Consider the following 20,232-nt stretch of genomic DNA (forward strand, 5'->3'; position numbering starts at 1 on the left):
TATTAATTTCTTGAAGGTATTTTCCTTATACCTTAGAAAGGTCTTAATCTCTTTTGGCGATGGTGTTGTTGTTGTTGTTGTTGTCGTTCCCTAGACTGTCTGTCCGAGCAGTCCCGTCTCCCCAAGGAAGGCCACAGCCGAAACTGGGTTTTCCCACAAATCCTTTATAGAGTGTATGTTGTGTTGTTTGCGTGCATGATTGTGTATAATGCAGTCTTCCATTATGTGTTGTATGGTATGGGGTGAAGTGTTACATCCTGGGCAGCTGTTCACAACACGGTCGTCCAGCCTCTTCTGGTAGCTTAGAAGTGCTGGGTGGTGACCGCATCGCAGTCTGGCCAAGTGGACTCTGTCCTTTCGTGGGAGAGAGGATTCAGAAGGGTGGATATCAGGGGGTCTGGCATGCAGCAGTGTGTTGTCTTTCAGTGTGTTAATGGAGCGGTGAGTGATATGATTATGAATATGTTTCCGGAGGCTGGTATTTGGTGGTTGTGGAGGAAGAGAAGAGAGTATCTGTGCGTAATAAAGGTCTTTGGGTGTAGTTTTAATGTTTCTTGGTGTGTGTGGGTGTTCTGCTATGTAGTGTAGCGGGTGTGATGTGTTTGTGGTGGCTGCAGCAAGTGTTTGTGTGCCTCTCATGTCAAGGTGGTCCTTGACTTTGAGGACTTTTGTTTCATGGTGTAAATGGTCTGTAGGTGATGTATTTGTGCAGCCTGTAATTGTTTTTAGGGCTTTGTTTTGTATGATTTGAAGGGTGTCGTGGTGTGTCTCACTGAGATTAGGAGCCCATGCAGGACTCGCATAATTCATCACTGAGCGTATGCATTGTTTGTATATTGTTATATTAGTTTCTTTGTTTTATCCAAATGTTGTTCCAGTGATTGACTTAAGTGCGTTAAGTCTAGGTGTGCATTTGTTTTTTATGTTTGTGAGGTGTTGTTTGAAAGACATGGATGTATCGTATGTTACACCAAGAATTTTCGGTGTGTTTGTGTGTGGTATTAGAGTGTTGTTGATGTAGAGATGAGGTATGTATTTGTGTTCTTTTGTCCAGTTGGTGAGAAGTGTTGCTGTAGATTTGGTTGGAGCTATTTTGAGTCTGTTTGTGATGAACCATGTGTTGAGTGTGTCAAGGTAAGGCTGGATTATTTCTGCAGCTTTGTCTGTGTTACGATGTGTGCATGTGATTGTTATGTCGTCTGCGTAGGAAGAGATTTGTATTTCTGAGGTGTCTGGCGTGGGTAAGTCATGCATGTATAGATTAAATAATGTGGCGATGGTGTTCATCTTCTCTGTGTGGTCCTTACTCTATGGTGGTAGGAGAAAGAATGGTTCTGTGCTGAGTTATGCTGGTTAATATACCAGTCCACTTCTGATTGGTCCACAGCCGTGTGCCTTATGCCAACTAAGACCTGAAGATCGCTGGCTTCTCTGGCATTCGTCCTCACTCCTGCTTGGCTGAGACCAGTATTCACATCTTCTGATTGGTCCGTGGCCGTGTGCCTTATGCCAACTAAGACCCACAGATCGTTGGCTTCTGAATGATCTACTCCCAATCATTGTTTATAAACACAAGGTGGACCGTGTGGTTTATAAACACCTAAACCATAAAAATGCAACACCTGTCGTCTACCCCTCTTTTTACCAGTTTTTCTACCAGCCTCTTATAGTGGTTGTTAATATTCAAAATGAAAGAGAACGACTAATACAGCTGTAACTTTATAATTTATAACACAAGTATTGTAATGCATCATCAAATCATCATACATCAGGCAGCTGATGCTGCCCACAAAAATTTGACTTGTATTAAAGAGGTTAAGAAAGACCACATGTCTAAAATATGTGAAGAAATAGTCTTCCATATCAATGTATAGATATATAGAATAGCTTAAGTGACAATGCGTGAATTCATATCTAAATATGATAATTGGAAATCAAAGATATAAAGTTGGAACTGTACATGAATCTGAGATTAGGTATGATAAAGTTAGAGAATAGGAGACAAGACCAGCAAACATTGCTCCTTTCATGCTACAATTAGATAAATACTATTAGTTGAATACAAAAGATTAAAGGATGAAGACATATTAACAAATTTTATCTATATTCTATACATCTATATATATATATATATATATATATATATATATATATATATATATATATATAAATGTATATATGTATATATATATATATATATATATATATACATATATATATATATATATATATATATATATATATATATATATATATATATATATATATATACATACATACATACATACATATACCAAGGCTTTTTCCCCCTTCCAAGGGAGGTAGCCAAAAAGGGAAAGGCATAAAAACACTCCCACCCATTTCATCCCTAAATACACTCCACACCCCTCCCACCCTCCCTCTCATCTGAGCACCTCTTGGATGACGGGTCATCCCTGCACCCTGCCCACCGCCCTGGGTCAGAAGCCGTGTCGCAAGACACAGCACATCCACAGCAAGGCCGCTTCATTTAATCGGCGACCCCCCCTCTCCGTCCCCCCTTGCATATATATATATATATATATTAGTATACATACATATGTTAGTATGTTTATATGTACACATAACTTTCCTGTCATATATTTATTCATTTAATCATTTGTTTTCATAGTGGAGGATCATGCAATCTCTGGGCAGGCCTAGGAGCCCTTGGCCTCACAGATGTCCGGTTACTGGTCCGTTTAATGTGGCTTGTTGCCTGTGGAAGGGTCAGTTTAGATGGTTTGGGTCGAACTCAAGGTGGTCAGCAGCCTATACCCAGTCAGCCTAGTGATATTACAGCAAGCTTAGCACATTTGAGTGATGCTATTGGCTCCTTAGCAGAAAATGATGCTGAAGCCTCCAAACTTCTTGTTCAACTGTGTACTCAGGTAATGTGTTGTTTGTATTTGTTTTTATTGTGATATCTTTCACTTGTAAATGTGTCAAGCCTCTCAGTAGTATGTTTCTTCATATTTGGATATCTGAAATTTGTTTATAATTAAAAAAATTAAAACATAGAATATTTTAGAAAATAATAGCCATGTACAAAGTGGAAAAATACCATTGAAGCATTGAAGGGTCTGTATTTACTTAATGATATTTGTGATTCAGCTTAATGTCATGGAATTCTCCCTCTCAGAGCATGGGAATTCAGTGTAGTTTCCCTTATTATGAACTAACTACCATGCTATCTTGAAATGTCTCCACTCCTGACCTCTCACCTAAAGTAACGATGCGTACTTAATTATAATTTATAGGAAAAATAAAACCATCTTGCATGAATTTTTTTTAACTACAAAAAAGGCAATGAAATGACCACAACCCTACTAATTTATTTGTATATTTACCTAGTTCTATTTACCTAGTTGTATCTTACAGGAAGGGGAGCTTCACTCTTGGTGTCCCATCTTTGTATCTCAGTGTCTAGTTTGCTCTAAAATTCATGTACAGTTTTTGCACAGAGGCAGAGGTGGATGGAGTGAACTTGAGGGGATGATGACTGAGGATGAGATGGATGGATGGAGTGAAAAGGGCATTGAGTAAGAGGGGGGTGTCTGTTGAGGAAGGAAGGAGAAGGTAGGAGATAGAGGTGAGTGGAGAATGGCTGTGTATAGATGATATTATGATGCAAGGAAGGGAGTGGATGGGAGATGGGGGAGGTTAGGGAGTGGTTATGTGTGAATCATACTTTGATGCAGCCTGAAGGGATTTCTAATCACCCTCTATTTTTCTGCATGAGGGGATGGAGAGAAGGGGTCACTGATTAAGTGAAGTGGCATTGCTATGGATGTATTGTGTCTTGCTGCATTGCTTTTGACCCAGGACAGTGGGTGGGATACAGGGATGACCCATCATCCATGAGGAACTGAGATAAGATAGAGGAAAGGGTGGTGGATGGGAGTAGAATAGATGGGGATGAAATAGGTATGGGTGGGTATATGCCTTTTGACTTTGACTACCCCCCTTGTAAGGGGGAAAAAGCCATTGGTATATAGATAGGCTCAAGGCTCACTTTGTTCTCTATTTTACATGATAACATTTTAGATACCTTTTAATTATTTTCATCATACCAAAATTTTATTCATAATGTAAATGTTTTGGCCTACCATCTCTGTTGCCTTTAAAATTTTTGTAAGCAGTGCCATATGAATTAGATGTTGTGATGCCATAAACAACAAATCAATCAATCAAGCTTGTGTGATAAATTAATTTCATTGAGCCCCCAGTCACCCATGGGCCCTAGGCCAATGGGCTACCATGCCTATTTGTAAATTTGGCCCTGGATCTGGAGTAACCAATTGACTGATGATTCCTAGAGAAATATCTAGGAAGGCCTGAGTACTGTTGCTAGAATTGGCTGCAGGTTTCCAGTCAATGAAATTCTCAACGCAGTAGTCATTATACTGAATGAAGATTAAACTCTTCTTATAAAAGAATGTTCTGTTACTCTGGGCCATAAGGGTGTCACAAAAGTCCTTGTTTATTCTGTTTCATGAAACATAGGCAGTTAGTACCTTTATATTGTGTGTGTATATGTAGATATATATGTGTGTCTTCATATATGTGTGTCTTCTTTATGTAGCAATTGATGGCAGCTGCAATGGGAATCTCAGGAGGAAGCCTTGTCATTGGTGAAGAAGGTGGAAGTGGTGTTGTATCATCCTCTGGAAAAGATATTGTTGGAAGAAGTTTTCCCGTAACTCAGGCTCTTGTTAACCTTCTTGCCTCAAATACCAGTCTAGCACATCTTATTAACAGAGGTGAGTTGAATTACTTAGAGGTTGTTGCATGCCCTAAAAACCTATAGCATGAAAATGCTTCTCCATTGCTTTTCAGGCATGTTTGTAAAGTTTGTATCATATTTGAAATAAAGCTTGATCATAGAATCTTAAGTATTATATAGATGTCAGTACGTAGGATGGGACTATAGAAATTCCCTAAGAATAGTTTTTTTGATTATTTTAAGTATAGTGAAACCTTGGTTTTCATATGCCCTAGTTTTTGTACAATTCTGTTTTTGAAAATTTTTGTTTGTCAAGATTTTGTCCTAGTTTTTGTACATTGCTCAGTTTTCATACAGTTGAAAATGGTTCATACCAAACTCATCCACCTGCCCACATTACTCAGCCACTCATTTCCTGGAATCAAGGGCCCACACAAAGCATCCCATGTGTTCGTGACTCAGTGTGCCTTTGTTTCTCATTGAGTGAGCATCACCCCATGCATTCATCCCAAAACATTTCATAATAATCTATTGTTTTTTGAGTGCAACTGCTAAATAAGCCACTATGGGGCAAAAGAAAGTTCTAAGTGCCAGCCCTTTGATAAAAAAGATGAGAAACATGATAGAATTCAAGACAGAAGTCGTAACAAAGCACAAAAGTGTATGAGTGGCCAATCTCACCAGGATGTACAGGAAGTCTGCATCAATGATCAGTTTCACCCTGGTGAAGACAAAAGGAATCAAGGAAGTTGATGTTGCAAGAGGAGTAAGTGTGTTAACGTAACAGAGATTGCAAACAATCAAAGATAGGTTGTTGTTGGTGTGGATAAACAAAAAACAGTTAACGGGAGATAGTGTAATGGAGGTGATAATTTGTGAAAAGGCAAGCCTGTTGCATGCAGATCTCACAAAGGAAATGCCTGTAACAAGTGCTACTGTTAGTGAATTTAAGGCCAATAGAAGCTGGCTCAACAAATTCAGAAAAATGAACTGGCATACACAGTGTCGTAAGGCATGGTGAGGCTGCAAGTTTGGACAAACATGAGGCTGAAGAATTTGTTGATGAATTCAAGGAGTGCATTGAGGCTGAAAGATATGAGGGAGGGTAGAAGGTAGAGGGGAGTGGAGTATGTAGAGGATGGAATGGGTGGAAGTGGTTTCTATGCCTTTGTTTTTTGGCTACCTCCTGTGGAAGAAAGTGGCCCATACTAACATCAACAGATTAATTTCAGGACTGAATGAACTTAATGATTACCTGCTAGAAGAAAAACCAGACATAATGGGAATTATGGAGACTAAACTAAGGGGTGAAATACCATCCATCGATGTTGGACATGGACTATACAATTACTGGATTAAAAACAGAGTCAAGAAACTGTGAGGAGGAGTCATGTTCTTGGCCAAGAAAAACTTGAATGTAACAAAAATTGTGGAAGGCAAAGGTAGTGTAGAACTGATCAAGATAAAAGTCAAAGACAAGAACATGAAAAGTAGAAAGTTTGTATTGACTTATGTGCCCCCAAAAACGAATGCTTGGAAAGAAAACGAGCACATGAAAATGCTAGAAGATACAAGGCAATCATTAAATGAGATACTAATGGGCAGGGGTAATCTGGTAATTATGGGGGACTTCAATTGCAGAGAAATTTGTTGGGAGAACATGACAGTGAGAGGAGGAGAAGACTTGTGGGGTAATGTGCTACTGGACATGACCATGGAATATACAATGACACAGTGTGTCAGTGAAAACACCAGATACAGAAATAATGAGGAACCATCGAAACTAGATTTAATATTTACAACAGAACCTGAAATTTTGGATAAAATCCAATACAAGACACCAATTGGAAAGAGTGACCATATACTCATTGAGACTGAACTAAAGGAAGAAATATACATGGAGAGAAGTGAAAAGCATAGGAAAGGGAGATTGATGTACAACAAAACAGACTTTGCAAAACTAAAGAAATTCTTCCAGAATGCAAACTGGGAAAAATTTTACATGGAAGGAACAAAAGTGGAAGAGAAATAGGATATCTTGATGGATAATTATAATGAAGGGGTGAATAGGCACATATCAAGACAGAAGCTAGAGAAAGTGTACATTAAATGCTGGTTCAACAAAAGATGCAGTGAGGCAAAAGATAGAAGGGACAGAGCTTGGAAAAGATGGAGAAAAGATAAAAAGCCTGGAAAATGGCAAGTTTATATAAACTTTAGGAATGAGTATGTTAAAGTGAGAAGAGAGGAAAAAAGGAACCATAAAAAGGATATTATAAATAAATGCAAAGAGCAACCCAAACTATTCTATCGATACAGTAATGGTAAACTTAAAAACAAACAGGAAATGGTGAAACTACACCAAGGGAATATAGAATACACGGAAGAATTAGAAATGGCCAAAGTCATGAATAGTGACTTCAAATCTGTCTTCACTAGAAAGCACAATATTGGGACGAAGGTAATGAAAGGCGATCTCCCCCTCATGAGTGAGATGACAATAACACAAAAAGAAATAATGGAACATCTATCAAACCTTGATGACAGGAAATCACATGGCCTGGATGGAATTCCAAATTGGATTCTAAAAAAATGCAAAGAAGAACTAATGGACAAAATACATAACTCAACACGAAAGTTTTTACAAGAGTAGTAGAGTGTGTGTCAGGATTAGAAATGGAGAGAGTGAGTGGTTTGAGGTAAAGGTGGGACTTTGTCAGGGATGTGTTATGTCACCCTGGCTGTTCAATTTATACATGGATGGGGTGGTGCAAGAGGTAAATGGTAGTGGGTCAGGGATTGGAGATGATTAAAGAAAAGGGAGAAAAGTCGGAGGTAAGTCAGCTGTTGTTTGCTGACAACACTGCGCTTGTAGCAGGATCAGAGGAGGGATTGAGGAAGTTAGTGATAGAGTTTTGGAGAGTGTATGAAAGAAGGATGTTGAAGATAAATGTAGGTAAAAGTAAGGTGATGAGATGTACAAGGGGGGAAAGTGGCAGCAGACTGGAAGTGAGTATTAAGGAAGAGAGACTGGAGGAAGTGGATAGTTTTAGATACTTAGGTGTGAATGTGGCAGGAAAGGGAGGAGTGAAGGTGGAGGTAGAATGAAGATTGAGAGAAGCAAGTAAATATAAGAATGAGGGAGACTGCAAGAGACCATAAGGCCTACACTAGGCAGCTCCATATCCATCACCACCTGTCATCCCCATCCATAAAGGTGTCTAATCGTTTCTTAAAACAACTGATTGTTTCAGCGCTTACTACATTGTTACTAAGTCTGTTCCATTTGTTGACCACCCTATTAGTAAACCAATTCTTGCCTATTTCCTTCTTAAATCTAAATTTGTCCAGTTTAAATCCATTACTGCGAGTCCTGATCTGTTGTGTTAATATGATAACCTTGTTTGCATCACCCTTGTTAAAGCCTTTGATCCACTTGAACACCTCTATTAGATCACCCCGCACTCTGCATCTTTTTAGAGGGTGTAAGTTAATCCCTTCCATACGGTGCCGCATACGTAGGCGGCATGAGGAGCAAGTGGATACGCGAGGCTGCCATATCGGCGTCTTGATTATATTTATTGTAGTTGCCCCTGCGTAATGACATACTCTCTAAACTGTCTTCATCACATTTTCTATGGTTATCAAAATTCACGGGTGAAAGAGAGAACGATCGATATAAGCGGTGACTATATTTTATGATGCGAGTATTATTACGACACATTGTACATCTGGCAGCTAATGCTGCCCGCGAGATTTTGGCCCCTACTGAAGAGGTTAAGGTGCCTAAGCCTCTCTTCGTAAGGCAAATTTATGAGTCCACATATCATTTTAGTCATTCTTCTCTGTACTGATTCTAGTGAATTGATGTCCATTTTGTAGGACAGAGACCAAACTGTACTGCATAGTCAAGGATGGGTCTAACTATCGCTAGATAGAGTTTGATAATTACCTCTACACTTCTATTCGCTACCGTCCTAGCAATGAAACCTAATGCTCTGTTAGCTTTATTCCTGGTGCTAATGCACTGTTTCCTGGTTTTAAGGTCTGGACTCACTAGAACTCCTAAGTCTCTCTTGCACTCAGTTTTATCCAAAAGTATGTTATCTAAACTCTATCTATTTGCAGGGTTGTGTAGCCCTCTGTTTAACATGCTACACTTAGAGATATTTTAGTTCACTTGCCATTTCACCGACCATAAGAACAATTTGTTAAGATCATCCTGCAGAATCTCTGCATTGTCTCCTGACCTAATTAGGCATCCTATTTTAGTGTCATCCACAGACTTACTAACATCACTATCCCATCATCTAAGTCATTTATGTACATAATGAACAACAAGGGACCCAAAATCGAGCCCTGGGGAAACCCCAATAGTAATATTTCCCCACCTAGATTTTACTCCATTTATGGTAACCTGCTGTTTTCTATTACTAATCCAAGCTCTAATCCATTCTAACACTTTTCCTCCTATGCCATGGGCTTTGATTTTATTTAGTAGTTTCTGGTGTCGCACCTTGTTGAGGGCTTTAGTAAATCAAGGTAAATAACATCGTAATTATCATTGTTATCTGATGCCTTATATACTTTAGTTTAAAAGGATAGAAGATTAGTCACACATGACTTACCCTCGGAGAAACCATGCTGTGTGTCACAAATTAGATTATATCTTTCAATGTGTTCTCTGAGTCTATTTATTATTATTGATCCAAGCATTTTACTTATAACCGATGTCAAATTGTTTGGCCTGTAGTTGCATATAGATGATTTATCTCCCTTCTTAAAAACAGGAACAACGTTTGCCTGCCCCCAAGCAGTAGGCACAAAACCAGTGTCTACTGATTTATTAAATATTTCAGTTAAATGGTCACAGATTTCAAATTTACACTCTTTAAGCATTCTTGGAAAAAATTTGTCTGGACCTGGGGATTTTGTAGCTTTAAGTCTTTCAATCTGCATTAGTGGATTAAAAAGTGTAATGAGAAATAGACATTTGGGAATGGATGCTAAGAGGAGGTTGTATTTACCTAGTTGTAATATACGGGAGGGGGGAGCTATGCTCGTGGTGACCCGTCTTTGTATCTCTCCGCATCAAGTTTTATCTTAAAATCTTTTATAGTGTTAGCACATATTGTTTTGTTATCTAATTTGTTCCATGTATTTATCGCTCTGTGTGGGAAACTATTCCTTTTCAAGTTTTTTCTATAACTATCCTTTTTCAATTTTTTTCCGTGTCCTCTTGTTGTACCGTTTTCCCACACTAATAGGTCGTTCCTGTCTAAAACTTCCATTCCTTTCATTATTCTGTAGATAGCAAATCTCCTCTTTCTCTTCTTTGTTCCAGAGTATGAAGGAGTGATTGTGCTGACAGCACTGTATGGGGCAGAAACATGGAACATAAGAGATGAAGAGAGAAGGAGTTTGAATGTGTTTGATATGAGGTGTCTGAAAAGTATGATGGGGGTTATTAGGCTGGATAGTGTGAAATGAGGTGGTGAGGAGGAGAATGGGGATGGAAAGGAAGTTGGGAGATAGGGTTGATGAAAGAGTATTGGAATGGTTAGGACACAAGGAAAAAATGAGTAAAGAAAGATTAGTAAAAGAGGTGCAGAAGGCAGATGTGGAAGGAGTGAACATGAGGGGCGACCAAGGATGAGATGGATGGATGGAGTAAAAGGGACATTGGGAAAGAAGGGAATGTCTGTTGAAGTACAGGAGAGGACAGAAGACAGAAGACAGGGGTGAATGGAGAATGGTTGTATATGGATGATGTTGTGATGCATGAGGTGGAGTGGATGGGGGATGGGGGGTGAGGAAGTATGTGTGAGAAAAATTTGGCGCAGCTCGAAGGGATTTCTCCCCGTTTTCTCATTTTCTGCATGAGGGGATGGAGAGGGTGGGTCACTGACTTAATGAAATGGCCTCGCTGTGGATGTGCTGTGTCTTGCAACACTGCTTCTGACCCAGGGCAGTCGACAAGATGCACGGATGACCTGTCATCTAGGAGGTACCAAGATTTAAGGGAGGGAAAAGGGTGGTGGGGAGTGGAGTATGATAGGGATGGAATGGGTGGGAGTGGTATGCCTTTGTTTTTTGGCTACCTCCCTTATAAGGGGGAAAAAAGCCTTTGGTATATGTATGTATTATGAAAAAAACTGAAAGGTAAATTTTTTTTTGACAGGGTCAGATAATGAAGCAGTAACAACTCCAACAATTACATCAATAGGAAGAACCATAGGGGATCCAGGTGTCCAACTTGCCAATGCCCTTTCTGCATGTGTTCTTTCAACACGCCTTCCACACCACCATAGAGAATGGGCTGCACAACAACTGGTTTGTTACACTTTTATTTTAATCAGTGAGTAATATTTTGAATATCAAGAAAAACATAAATTTGCTCAGAAATAAAAAATCAAAGAATTTAAAGTTGTCTGTGGCTGGAAGAGCAGATTTTTTTTTAACATAAGATTAATTGGCCATTGATTTTATATATTTTTAACTAAAGTTCCCTCTAGCTGAGAGAGCATACTATGATCTCAGATGGATTTTTTTTTTGTATAAGGTCAGTAGGGCATTGATTTTACTTAGCATTATGATGTTCTTTCAGAACTGGAAAATGAATAAATATGACATTGTTGTATTTCTGACTGCATACAGGTTGAATGTATTAGCAGACGTGGAAGAGCAGTCCAGAGCAGTGGAGGAAACCATGCACAAGAAACTAATTGTGATTTCACAGGGGCATTGCCATCTGTATCTACAACACTACTAGAGGGCCATACAAGTTCCATCACCACTGCTCAGTGGTGCAGGCAGCGCAATCTTCTTATCACAGGGTATTTATGATATATTTATTACATTGTCACTAAGGAGCACTGAAGGATTATTGAATGGACAAAACCATGAGAAACTAAAATATGAGCAACTACTGGAGCAGACTTGTTACGTAAGGGAGCCGATATTACAAAGCTACTAAAGTGGTCCACACATACAAGTACATATACTGAACCTCGAGTACTACGGGGCGATTGTAAAAGGTCTATAGCCAAAGTCTGAAAAGAACGAGGAGTAGAGTACTCTAGGATAGGAGAAATGTGCATAGAACCTTTGTTCTGGGCACAAGAACTACATTGGGCAACATGAATGGTAATGTCCAGTCACATTCTAGGCTAATGATATTTCCTGCAAGCCATAGCTAGAGTTTTTTCACAACCTGGGTGACCAGCTTGAGGGGTATCATTAGCAAGAGACAGAACAACAGGGACTAGAGACTCAGGTATCACTAACTGTGCTACATCCTGCTCAAACACTTCTGGTAAGGTGGTATCATCACCAAATTTCAAAGCATAAATGACAGCAGACTAAACAAGGTTCTTATGTTGAGCTTTGGCCAGATCTTCCAGGGAGAATTTGTCAATCACTGTAACTGCAGCTACAGGTACATTACGTGAAAGTGCATCAGCAACATTGTTTGCATGTCCAGAATATGCTTAAGGATCAGGTTAAATTCTTCAATAGTAAGGAATCATCTGGCTATGCAGCCTGAAAGATTTTTGCCATTGAAAAGTTGTGTGACAGCAGTGTGGTCCATGTAGACTGTAATGGGATGTCCAAAAATATCATGAAAATGCTTTAAAGCCCACACCACTGTTAGTGCCTCTAACTGTGTGACAGAGTAATGAGACTTAGGCTTGTTAAGAATGCAACTAGCATATGCAATAACGTGTGGAATATATCCATCTACAGCTGCATAAGTACAGCTCCAATACCTGTACCAGAAGCATCTGTACAAATAGTAAAGGGAAGACTATAATCTGGGAATGCCAACACAGGTTTTGTTGCCGAACACAAAGGAAACCAGTTGTTATTGTATGGGATGGGTAAGCTGTGGTTCTCGGGTGACCAGTAAAAGAAATCCAGTTCTTGAAAAAAGTATAGTTTTGGCAAAATGATGAAAGAAAAATAAAAAATAAAAATAAATGAACCAACAAAAAGAGGACTGGATATAAGCAGAGTGGAAAGTCTAAGAGGTGTCATCCCCAAAAGAACCTGTTTGATAGATACTCCAAGGAAAAACCAAAAGTGGGAAAATAACAGTTTTTCAGGGTTTCAAAGAAACCCAGGTGAAATAGGTAAAAGCTTAGATATAAATAGAGAAATTAGATATAATAATGGAAGAAATCATGAAGTAAATGACTTAATGGAAGAAATCATAAATTTAAAATTGGATTACCAAGTTGTACTTAGGGAATTGATTACTTTGTGTAAGAGTAATGAGCAAACAAGTAAAGAATTAAATGACCTAAAGAGCCAAATTGAAATCCTCAAAAGAGAAAATGAAACAATGAAGAATGAGGACAAAAATGAAAATGAAGAACGGAGTTCAAAGAGCAATTACAGGTAGTGACCGGAAAGGTGGAAGTGTCAATTAAAGAAACAGACCTCATTGAAATAGAAAATCAATGGAAAAAAGAACAGAAAAAAAAAATATCTTTCAGAGAAATAGTACAAAAACAGATGGAGGAAAATACAAAAGAAACTGTTATGAAAGTAATTAAAGAAAAGGAAAATTGGGTGAGAGATACAGTTTACAAAAATTCATTGTGGTCCATGGTATCCAGGAAAAACATGATATGTATAGATACCAGATAGAAAAGGAGGAGAAGGAAATTTTGAAAGAAATATAAGATGAAGGGCAAAATTTTGATGAATCAACGAAATCCACAGGATAGGCAAATATTCAAAAGAAAAACAACATAGATATCTGAAAATAAAACTAAGAACTCAAATGATAGCCGAGGAGGTATTGTCGAAAGCGGTTAAGTTGGCAAACAGCAAGAAATTCAAACATATATGGATACAAAAGGAAACAAGTGATGAGGAAAAACTGAAAGACAAAGCTCTCAGAATTGAAGCCAATGATAGAAATGAGAAAAGAACAGAGACGGAAAAACGTTTTTTTTTTTTTTAGAGAGAGAGAGTGCTGGACTTGAGACTGAAAAAATGGTACATAAAAAAATGGAAACTTAAACCAAAAAAGAAAAGAAAATATGAAACTAAAAGTGGCATACACAAATATCGATGGCATGATCTCTGGAATCAATGAACTAAATGACTATCTAGAAATAGAAAAACCTGACATTATGGGAATTGTAGACAAAATTGAAAGGACCTCAATCAACAAGCTTAGTGGAACAAGGTCCATACAAGCAATGGGTGAAAAATAGAACAGACAAGTAGGGAGGAGGTGTCATGATATTGACCAAAAAGGGTCTGAATGTGACAAAGATTAATGAAGGCCTAGGCAATGTAGAATTAATTATGATCAAAATTTGTAAACAAAAAGTTGAAAAGTAGAAATTTTTTAGCAGTGTATGTACCACCAAAAACACATGCTTGGTTGGATAGCGAACATTCTAAATTACTGGAAGACACAATGAATGTGCTAAACGAGTTACTGAAAGAGGGTGGAAACATAGTACTCATGGGTGATTTTAATGCAAAGGGTATAATCTGGAAAGAAATAATAGTAAAAGGGGGAGAAGAACTTTGGACCAATATTCTACTCGATATGACCATTGAATCCCTAACACAATGGGTTAAGGAAAATACTAGATATAGAAACAATGAGGAACCGTCGAAACTAGACATAACATTAACTTCTGAACCAGATATTGTGAACAAAATGGAGTATAAAACACTAATTGGAAAGAGTGACCAAATATCAATAGAGTTTGAATTAAAAAAAAAAAAACAGAACAATGTAGGTAGGAATGATAAACATAGAGAAGGAAGATTAATGTACAACAAAACAGATTATGTAAAACTAAGAATTTGTTTCCAAAACACAAAATCTGGGATAAGTTCTCTAAAGATGGAAGACAAATGGAACATATTCAAAGAAAATTACAAGGAAGGAATTGACAAATGTATACCAAAAAAAGAAACAAAAAGAGATTTATATAAAGTGTTGGTATAACAAAAGGTGTAGTGAGGCTAAAGACAGAAGAGACAAAGCCTGGAAAAAAAAGAAAAAAAAGATGACACAGAAATGGCAGAAGTCATAATCAGATATTTCAGGTCTGTTTTTACAATTTAGAGCCTACAATTTTGGGAGGATAGACAACAAGAAAGATCACCCAAAATGAAAGAAATAAAGGTAACACAAAAAGAAAATAAGAGACCAAATAAAAAACCTAGATGTCAGGAAATCGCATGGACCATATGGAATTGCAAATTAGATACTGAAAGAGTTTATAGATGAACTGACAGACAATTTATACAAGATAATAGACTTCTCACTCGAAGAAGGAAAGGTACTGCAAGATTGGAAAGATGCAAACATAGTACCAATATATAAAGGAGGAAATAGGGAAGATCCTACAAACTTCAGACCGGTATCCCTTACAAGCACAGTAGCAAAAATATGTGAAAAAGTCATCAGAAACAAATGGACCAAACACTTGGAAGAAAATAAAATAGTAAACCCTAAACAATTTGGCTTTGGAAGTGGAAGATTGTGCACTACAAACCTAATCTGCTTTTACTCGAGATTAATTGAGATAATACAAGAAAGAGATGGCTGGGCAGATTGCACCTTCTTGGACTTGCAGAAGGCATTTGACAAAGTACCACATAAAAAATTAATAAGAAAAATTGAAATAATAGGAGGAATACAAGGTAAGCTACTGGAATGGATGAAGGATTTCTTAATTGGGAGAAAAATGAGTGGTACTTAGAGGCTCTGTATTGGCTCCTTTAATGTTGGAGAAAAAATTTAGGCCCTAACTTGTATATCATAATTAACTAAATATGTATTTTTTTTGTTACTCCTTATTCCACTTACCCAGCATCAACATTTTAGCTTCTGTATCCTCACTCACAATTAACAATTCTTCAGAGTTCTCATTCCATATATTTTCATCCTCCTCTTCTTTAGTTAACCATCTTCCACAATTATCAATTATCTTACTTTTCATCTCATTTTATTTTCTGTATCTTTACTCACAATTAACAATTCCTCAGAGTTTTCATTCCATATATCTTCATCCTCCTCTTCTTGGTAAACTATCTTCCACAATAATAATTTATTTTACTTTTCATCTCATTTGGCCTTTTTCATTGTTAACTTTAGATATAACAAAAATATGGATTTTTTATAAATGCTTAAAAGAATTGAATGTTGGGTTTTGTATATTTCTTGGATATTTCATTGCAAGTATATTGATAAATAATAAAAGTATATTCTTTATGAGTATGTATCTATTGCAGGGCCTTTGATGGCACAGTCCGTACATGGCAAGTCAGTTCTCATCGATCAGTTCCCAATCAGGAACATGCACTTATATTCCAGTCGAGTCTTGACAACAGTAGTCATGCAGGAGGAACTCCATTAGAAAATGTAGTTGTTGTTGGTGCTGGACTATTTGTAGCTGCAAGTGAAGATTATATTGTCAACATTTGGCCCCTTTATGGTAATTTTGGGTGCTTTCATAAGCTGAGTCTCCTTTTTCACAATTATTTTATTTGTGCCTATAGAACTTCTATCTCTCCAATTGTGCTTGGAGATCTAGGAATAAATGAAATAATTTTTCTCTTTCAAGCCTGAGTGCACACCTAGTATCAGTTCTGGCTGGTACAGTGGTTTTATTCTTTGATAAGATAGGTCAGCTATGTATTTAATTATTGATTGAAAACACTGAATACTTAAAATTTATCCAAAACAAATGCATTCTTGTTCTCTCTCTTTCTTTCTCTCTCTCTCTTTCTCTTTCTCTCTCTGTCTTCTGTCTCCTCTGTCTCTTCTACATCTCTCTTTTCTGTCTTCTGTTTTTCATGTCTCTCTTGTCTTTCCCTCTTATGTTTCTCTTGTCTGTCTTCTCTCTTTTTTGTCACTTTTCTCTCTCTTGTCTCTTCTTTTGTCTCTCCTCTCTCTTTCTCTCTCGTCTCTTTTGTCTGCATTTTCTCTCTTGTTTCTCTTCTTTCTTGTCTCTCTCCCTTCTCTTTTGTCCCTTCTTCCTCATTTGTCTCTCTTCTATTCTCTCTCTTCCCCCTGTCTCCTCTCTTCTCTTTCTCTCCTCTCTCTTCCTGCCCTCTTCTTTTATCTCTCTCTCTTACTTGCTCTCTTTTTCACACTCTCTCTCTCACTTGCTCCCTTTATCATTCTCTCTCACTTTCTATTGCTCTCTCTCTCTCCTGCTGTCTCTCTCTCTCTCTCTCTCTCTCTCTCTCTCTCTCTCTCTCTCTCTCTCTCTCTCTCTCTCTCTCTCTCTCTCTCTCTCTCTCTCTCTCTCTCCCTCTCCCTCTCTCTCTCTCATACTCAAAAGAAAAACATCATAGACCTCTGATAATCAAACTAAGAACTCAAATGATAACAGAGGAGATACTATCGAAAGCGGTTAAACTAGCAAACAGTGAGAACTTCAGACATGTATGGATAAAAAAGGAAATGAGTGATGAGGAAAAAGAGAAAGACAAGGCTCTCAGAATTGAAGCCAATGATAGAAACGAGAAAAGAATGGAGATGGAAAAAAACGAGTTTTTTTTAGAGTATTGGATCTGAGACTGAGGAAATGGTACATCAGAAAGATGGAAACGTAAATAAAAAAAAGAGAAGAAAATATGAAACTGAAAGTGGCTTACACAAATATGGACTGTATGAATTCTGGAACTAATGAATTAAACGACTATCTGGAAATAGAGACACCTGACATAATGGGAATTGTGTAGACAAAACTGAAAGGTCCTCTATCAACAAGTATGGTGGGACAAGTTCTATACAACCATTTAGCGAAAAATAGAACGGATAAATAGGGAGGAGGAGTCATGATATTAACCAAAAAGGGCTTAAATGTGATCAAGACAAATGAAGGCAAATATAATGTGGAATTAACCCCTTGAGTACTGGATGTGTGTTTTGTGACACCTGCGTGTCATGGCTGAGTGCACCTGCCAGGAACCGAGCATGCTCCCTGTGACATGCATGTGTCACAGTTATAAGCTGTGTATATTAAGGGCTCTCAAGGCCTCGGTTTCTGGGTTATTTCTATCCATGTGGTGGCAAGTGTCTGTGTTTACAAGCATAAGGCTCCAGCCATTCGTGGGACGGTTTGAAACGTTTGTTTACGTAAGGGTGACGGGTCGGTAACGAAGGGTTTAATTATGATTAAAGTTGTAAATAATAATATGAAAAATAGAAAATTTGTAGTAGCATATGTGCCCCCAAGAACAAAGGCCTGGTCTGATAGTGATCATTCCAAATTACTGGAAAACACAAAGAATGCACTAATTAAGTTACTGAAAGAGGGTGGTAACATAGTAATTATGGGTGACTTTAACATAAAGGAAATAACCTGGGAAGAAATAATATAAGGGGGAGAAGAACTCTGGAGCAACACGCTACTGGATTTGACTATCGAATATACCTTAACACAATGGGTTAAGGAAAATACTAGATATAGAAACAATGAAGAACCATCAAAACTAGACTTAATATTCACTTCTGAACCTGATATCGTGAACAAAATGGAGTATAAGACACCAATTGGGAAGAGTGACCACATACTAATAGAGTTTGAACTAAAAGAACAAAATGATGTGAGAAGAAATGAAAAACAGAGAAGGAAGATTAATGTACAACAAAACAGATTTTGTAAAACTTAGAAAAAAATTCAAAATGCTAACTGGGATAAATTTCCAAAAGAGGAAACAAAGATGGAAGAGAAATGGAACATATTTAAAGAAAAGTATAAGGAAGGAATTGATAAACATGTATATAAAGTGTTGGTATAACAAAAGGTGCAGTGAAGCTAAAGATAAAAAAGACAAAGCCTGTGTGTGTGCGTGTATTTACCTAGTTGTATTTTGTGATAGAAGAGCTATGATCATAGTGACCCACAGTTGTATCTTTCTGCATCCGGTTCTTTCTTAAAATTATGTATAGTTTTAGCACGCACTGTTTTCTCTTTCAATTTGTTCCATGTATCTATTACTCTGTGTGGAAAGCTTTTTTTTTTTCAGATCTCTTCTGTAACTGCCCTTCTCAAGTTACTTCTTGTGTCCTCTTGTATTTCTTCTGTGCCATTTAAGTAGGTCATCCCTATCAAGGATTTCCATCCCTTTCATAATTCTGTAGATGGTTATAACAAGGTAGATACACAAAGAAGAGGAAGAAGAGATCTAATGACTATAAAAATATGAAAGGAAGGGAAGTCCTAGATAGAGATGATTTATTAAAGTGGGTCAAGCGAAAAACAAGAGGACATGAAAAGAGATTCAGAAAGGATAATTATAGAAGAGATCTGAAAAAGAATAGTCTCTCACACAGAGTGTTGGATATCTGTAGTAAATTAGATAAGGCAACATTGTGTGCAAATATTATTCAAGAATTTAAGAACAAACTTGATGCTGAAAGATACAAAGACAAGTCATTACGAGCATAGCTCCCTTCCTGTATAATACAACTAGGTAAAATAAGCAGCAGTTGGAGTTGGACGTCTGGGAAGAGCTCCACTGTGCTAGGCAGCAGTTTGTTGCTAGAATATTTGGAATAACACTAATTGTATTATTTACAAACGAAAAGGGAGTTGTGAATCTTGAGTGACTGAAACGGAGTTATCTTTATACAATTTAGTGCTAATTACTTAAAATGGAAGGAAATAATAGTGAAATAAGGAAAAACAAACTGGCAAAGAGATGTCTGGAAGTGAGTAGGGTGAAATCACCATTGGGGGTAATTCCCAAATGAACATTTATGAATGAAAACCCCCAAATTGTTCCAAAGGTTTGAAAATTACACTTTTTCTGGTTTCACAAGAGAAGGTGGAATATTGGGTAGAGGGGTGGAAATTGATAGAGAGCCTAGGTACAAAAATATTTTGAGAAACGGGGAGATTAATGATTTGTTAGATGAAATAATTGAATTGAAAACTGAGCACAGGGCGATGTACAGAGAAATAGCTCAACTAAAAAATGCTAATGAAGAGACCAACAGGGAGTTTGACGAACTGAAAAAGGAACTGAATATGATCAGGGGTGAGAATGAAAGAATGAAAAATGAGGATATAAACAAGAACGAGGCCTTAAAAAAGAAGTGAAGGAGCAAATACAGGCAGTGACTGAGAAAGTGGAGACGATCAAGGAGACTGATGTCCAAGAGATAACGAAACAATGGAAAGTGGAACAAGAAAATGAAAAATTATCTTTCAAATAAATAGTAGACCAAGCGAAGGAAAATTCCGAAGAAATGGTGATTAAAGTAATTAAGGAAAAAAGAAATTTGGTCAAGGACACAGTGGATAAAAAAGTGCATTGTAGTTTATGGTAATAAAGAGAAACATGTACCTAGATATCAAAGAGAAAAAGATATTGGTAAAGCAATTATGAAGGAGATTCAAAAAGAGGGACAGGATATGGGCAAAGAAATTGAGGAATTGCATAGTATGGGAAAACAATATAGGCCATTGAAAGTAAAACTTAAGTCTCAAATG

At 37.5% G+C, this 20,232-nt stretch overlaps 1 protein-coding gene across 1 annotated transcript in view; it reads left to right on the top strand.

Moving 5' to 3' along the window:
* LOC143019966 (putative E3 ubiquitin-protein ligase HERC1) overlaps positions 1-20,232 on the top strand; it is a gene marked incomplete at its 5' end in the record, with an annotated part of 228,531 nt that overhangs the window by 151,482 nt on the left and 56,817 nt on the right. Inside the window, 5 exon segments of the mRNA XM_076176020.1 lie at positions 2,651-2,909; positions 4,604-4,781; positions 10,926-11,077; positions 11,402-11,580; positions 16,016-16,218. Of these exon segments, the coding sequence (XP_076032135.1) occupies positions 2,651-2,909; positions 4,604-4,781; positions 10,926-11,077; positions 11,402-11,580; positions 16,016-16,218 (971 nt within the window).

The sequence above is a fragment of the Oratosquilla oratoria genome, chromosome 38 (genome assembly GCF_046742065.1).
Source record: "Oratosquilla oratoria isolate Oo_2021 chromosome 38, ASM4674206v1, whole genome shotgun sequence".
In the NCBI taxonomy this organism is placed as follows: domain Eukaryota; kingdom Metazoa; phylum Arthropoda; class Malacostraca; order Stomatopoda; family Squillidae; genus Oratosquilla; species Oratosquilla oratoria.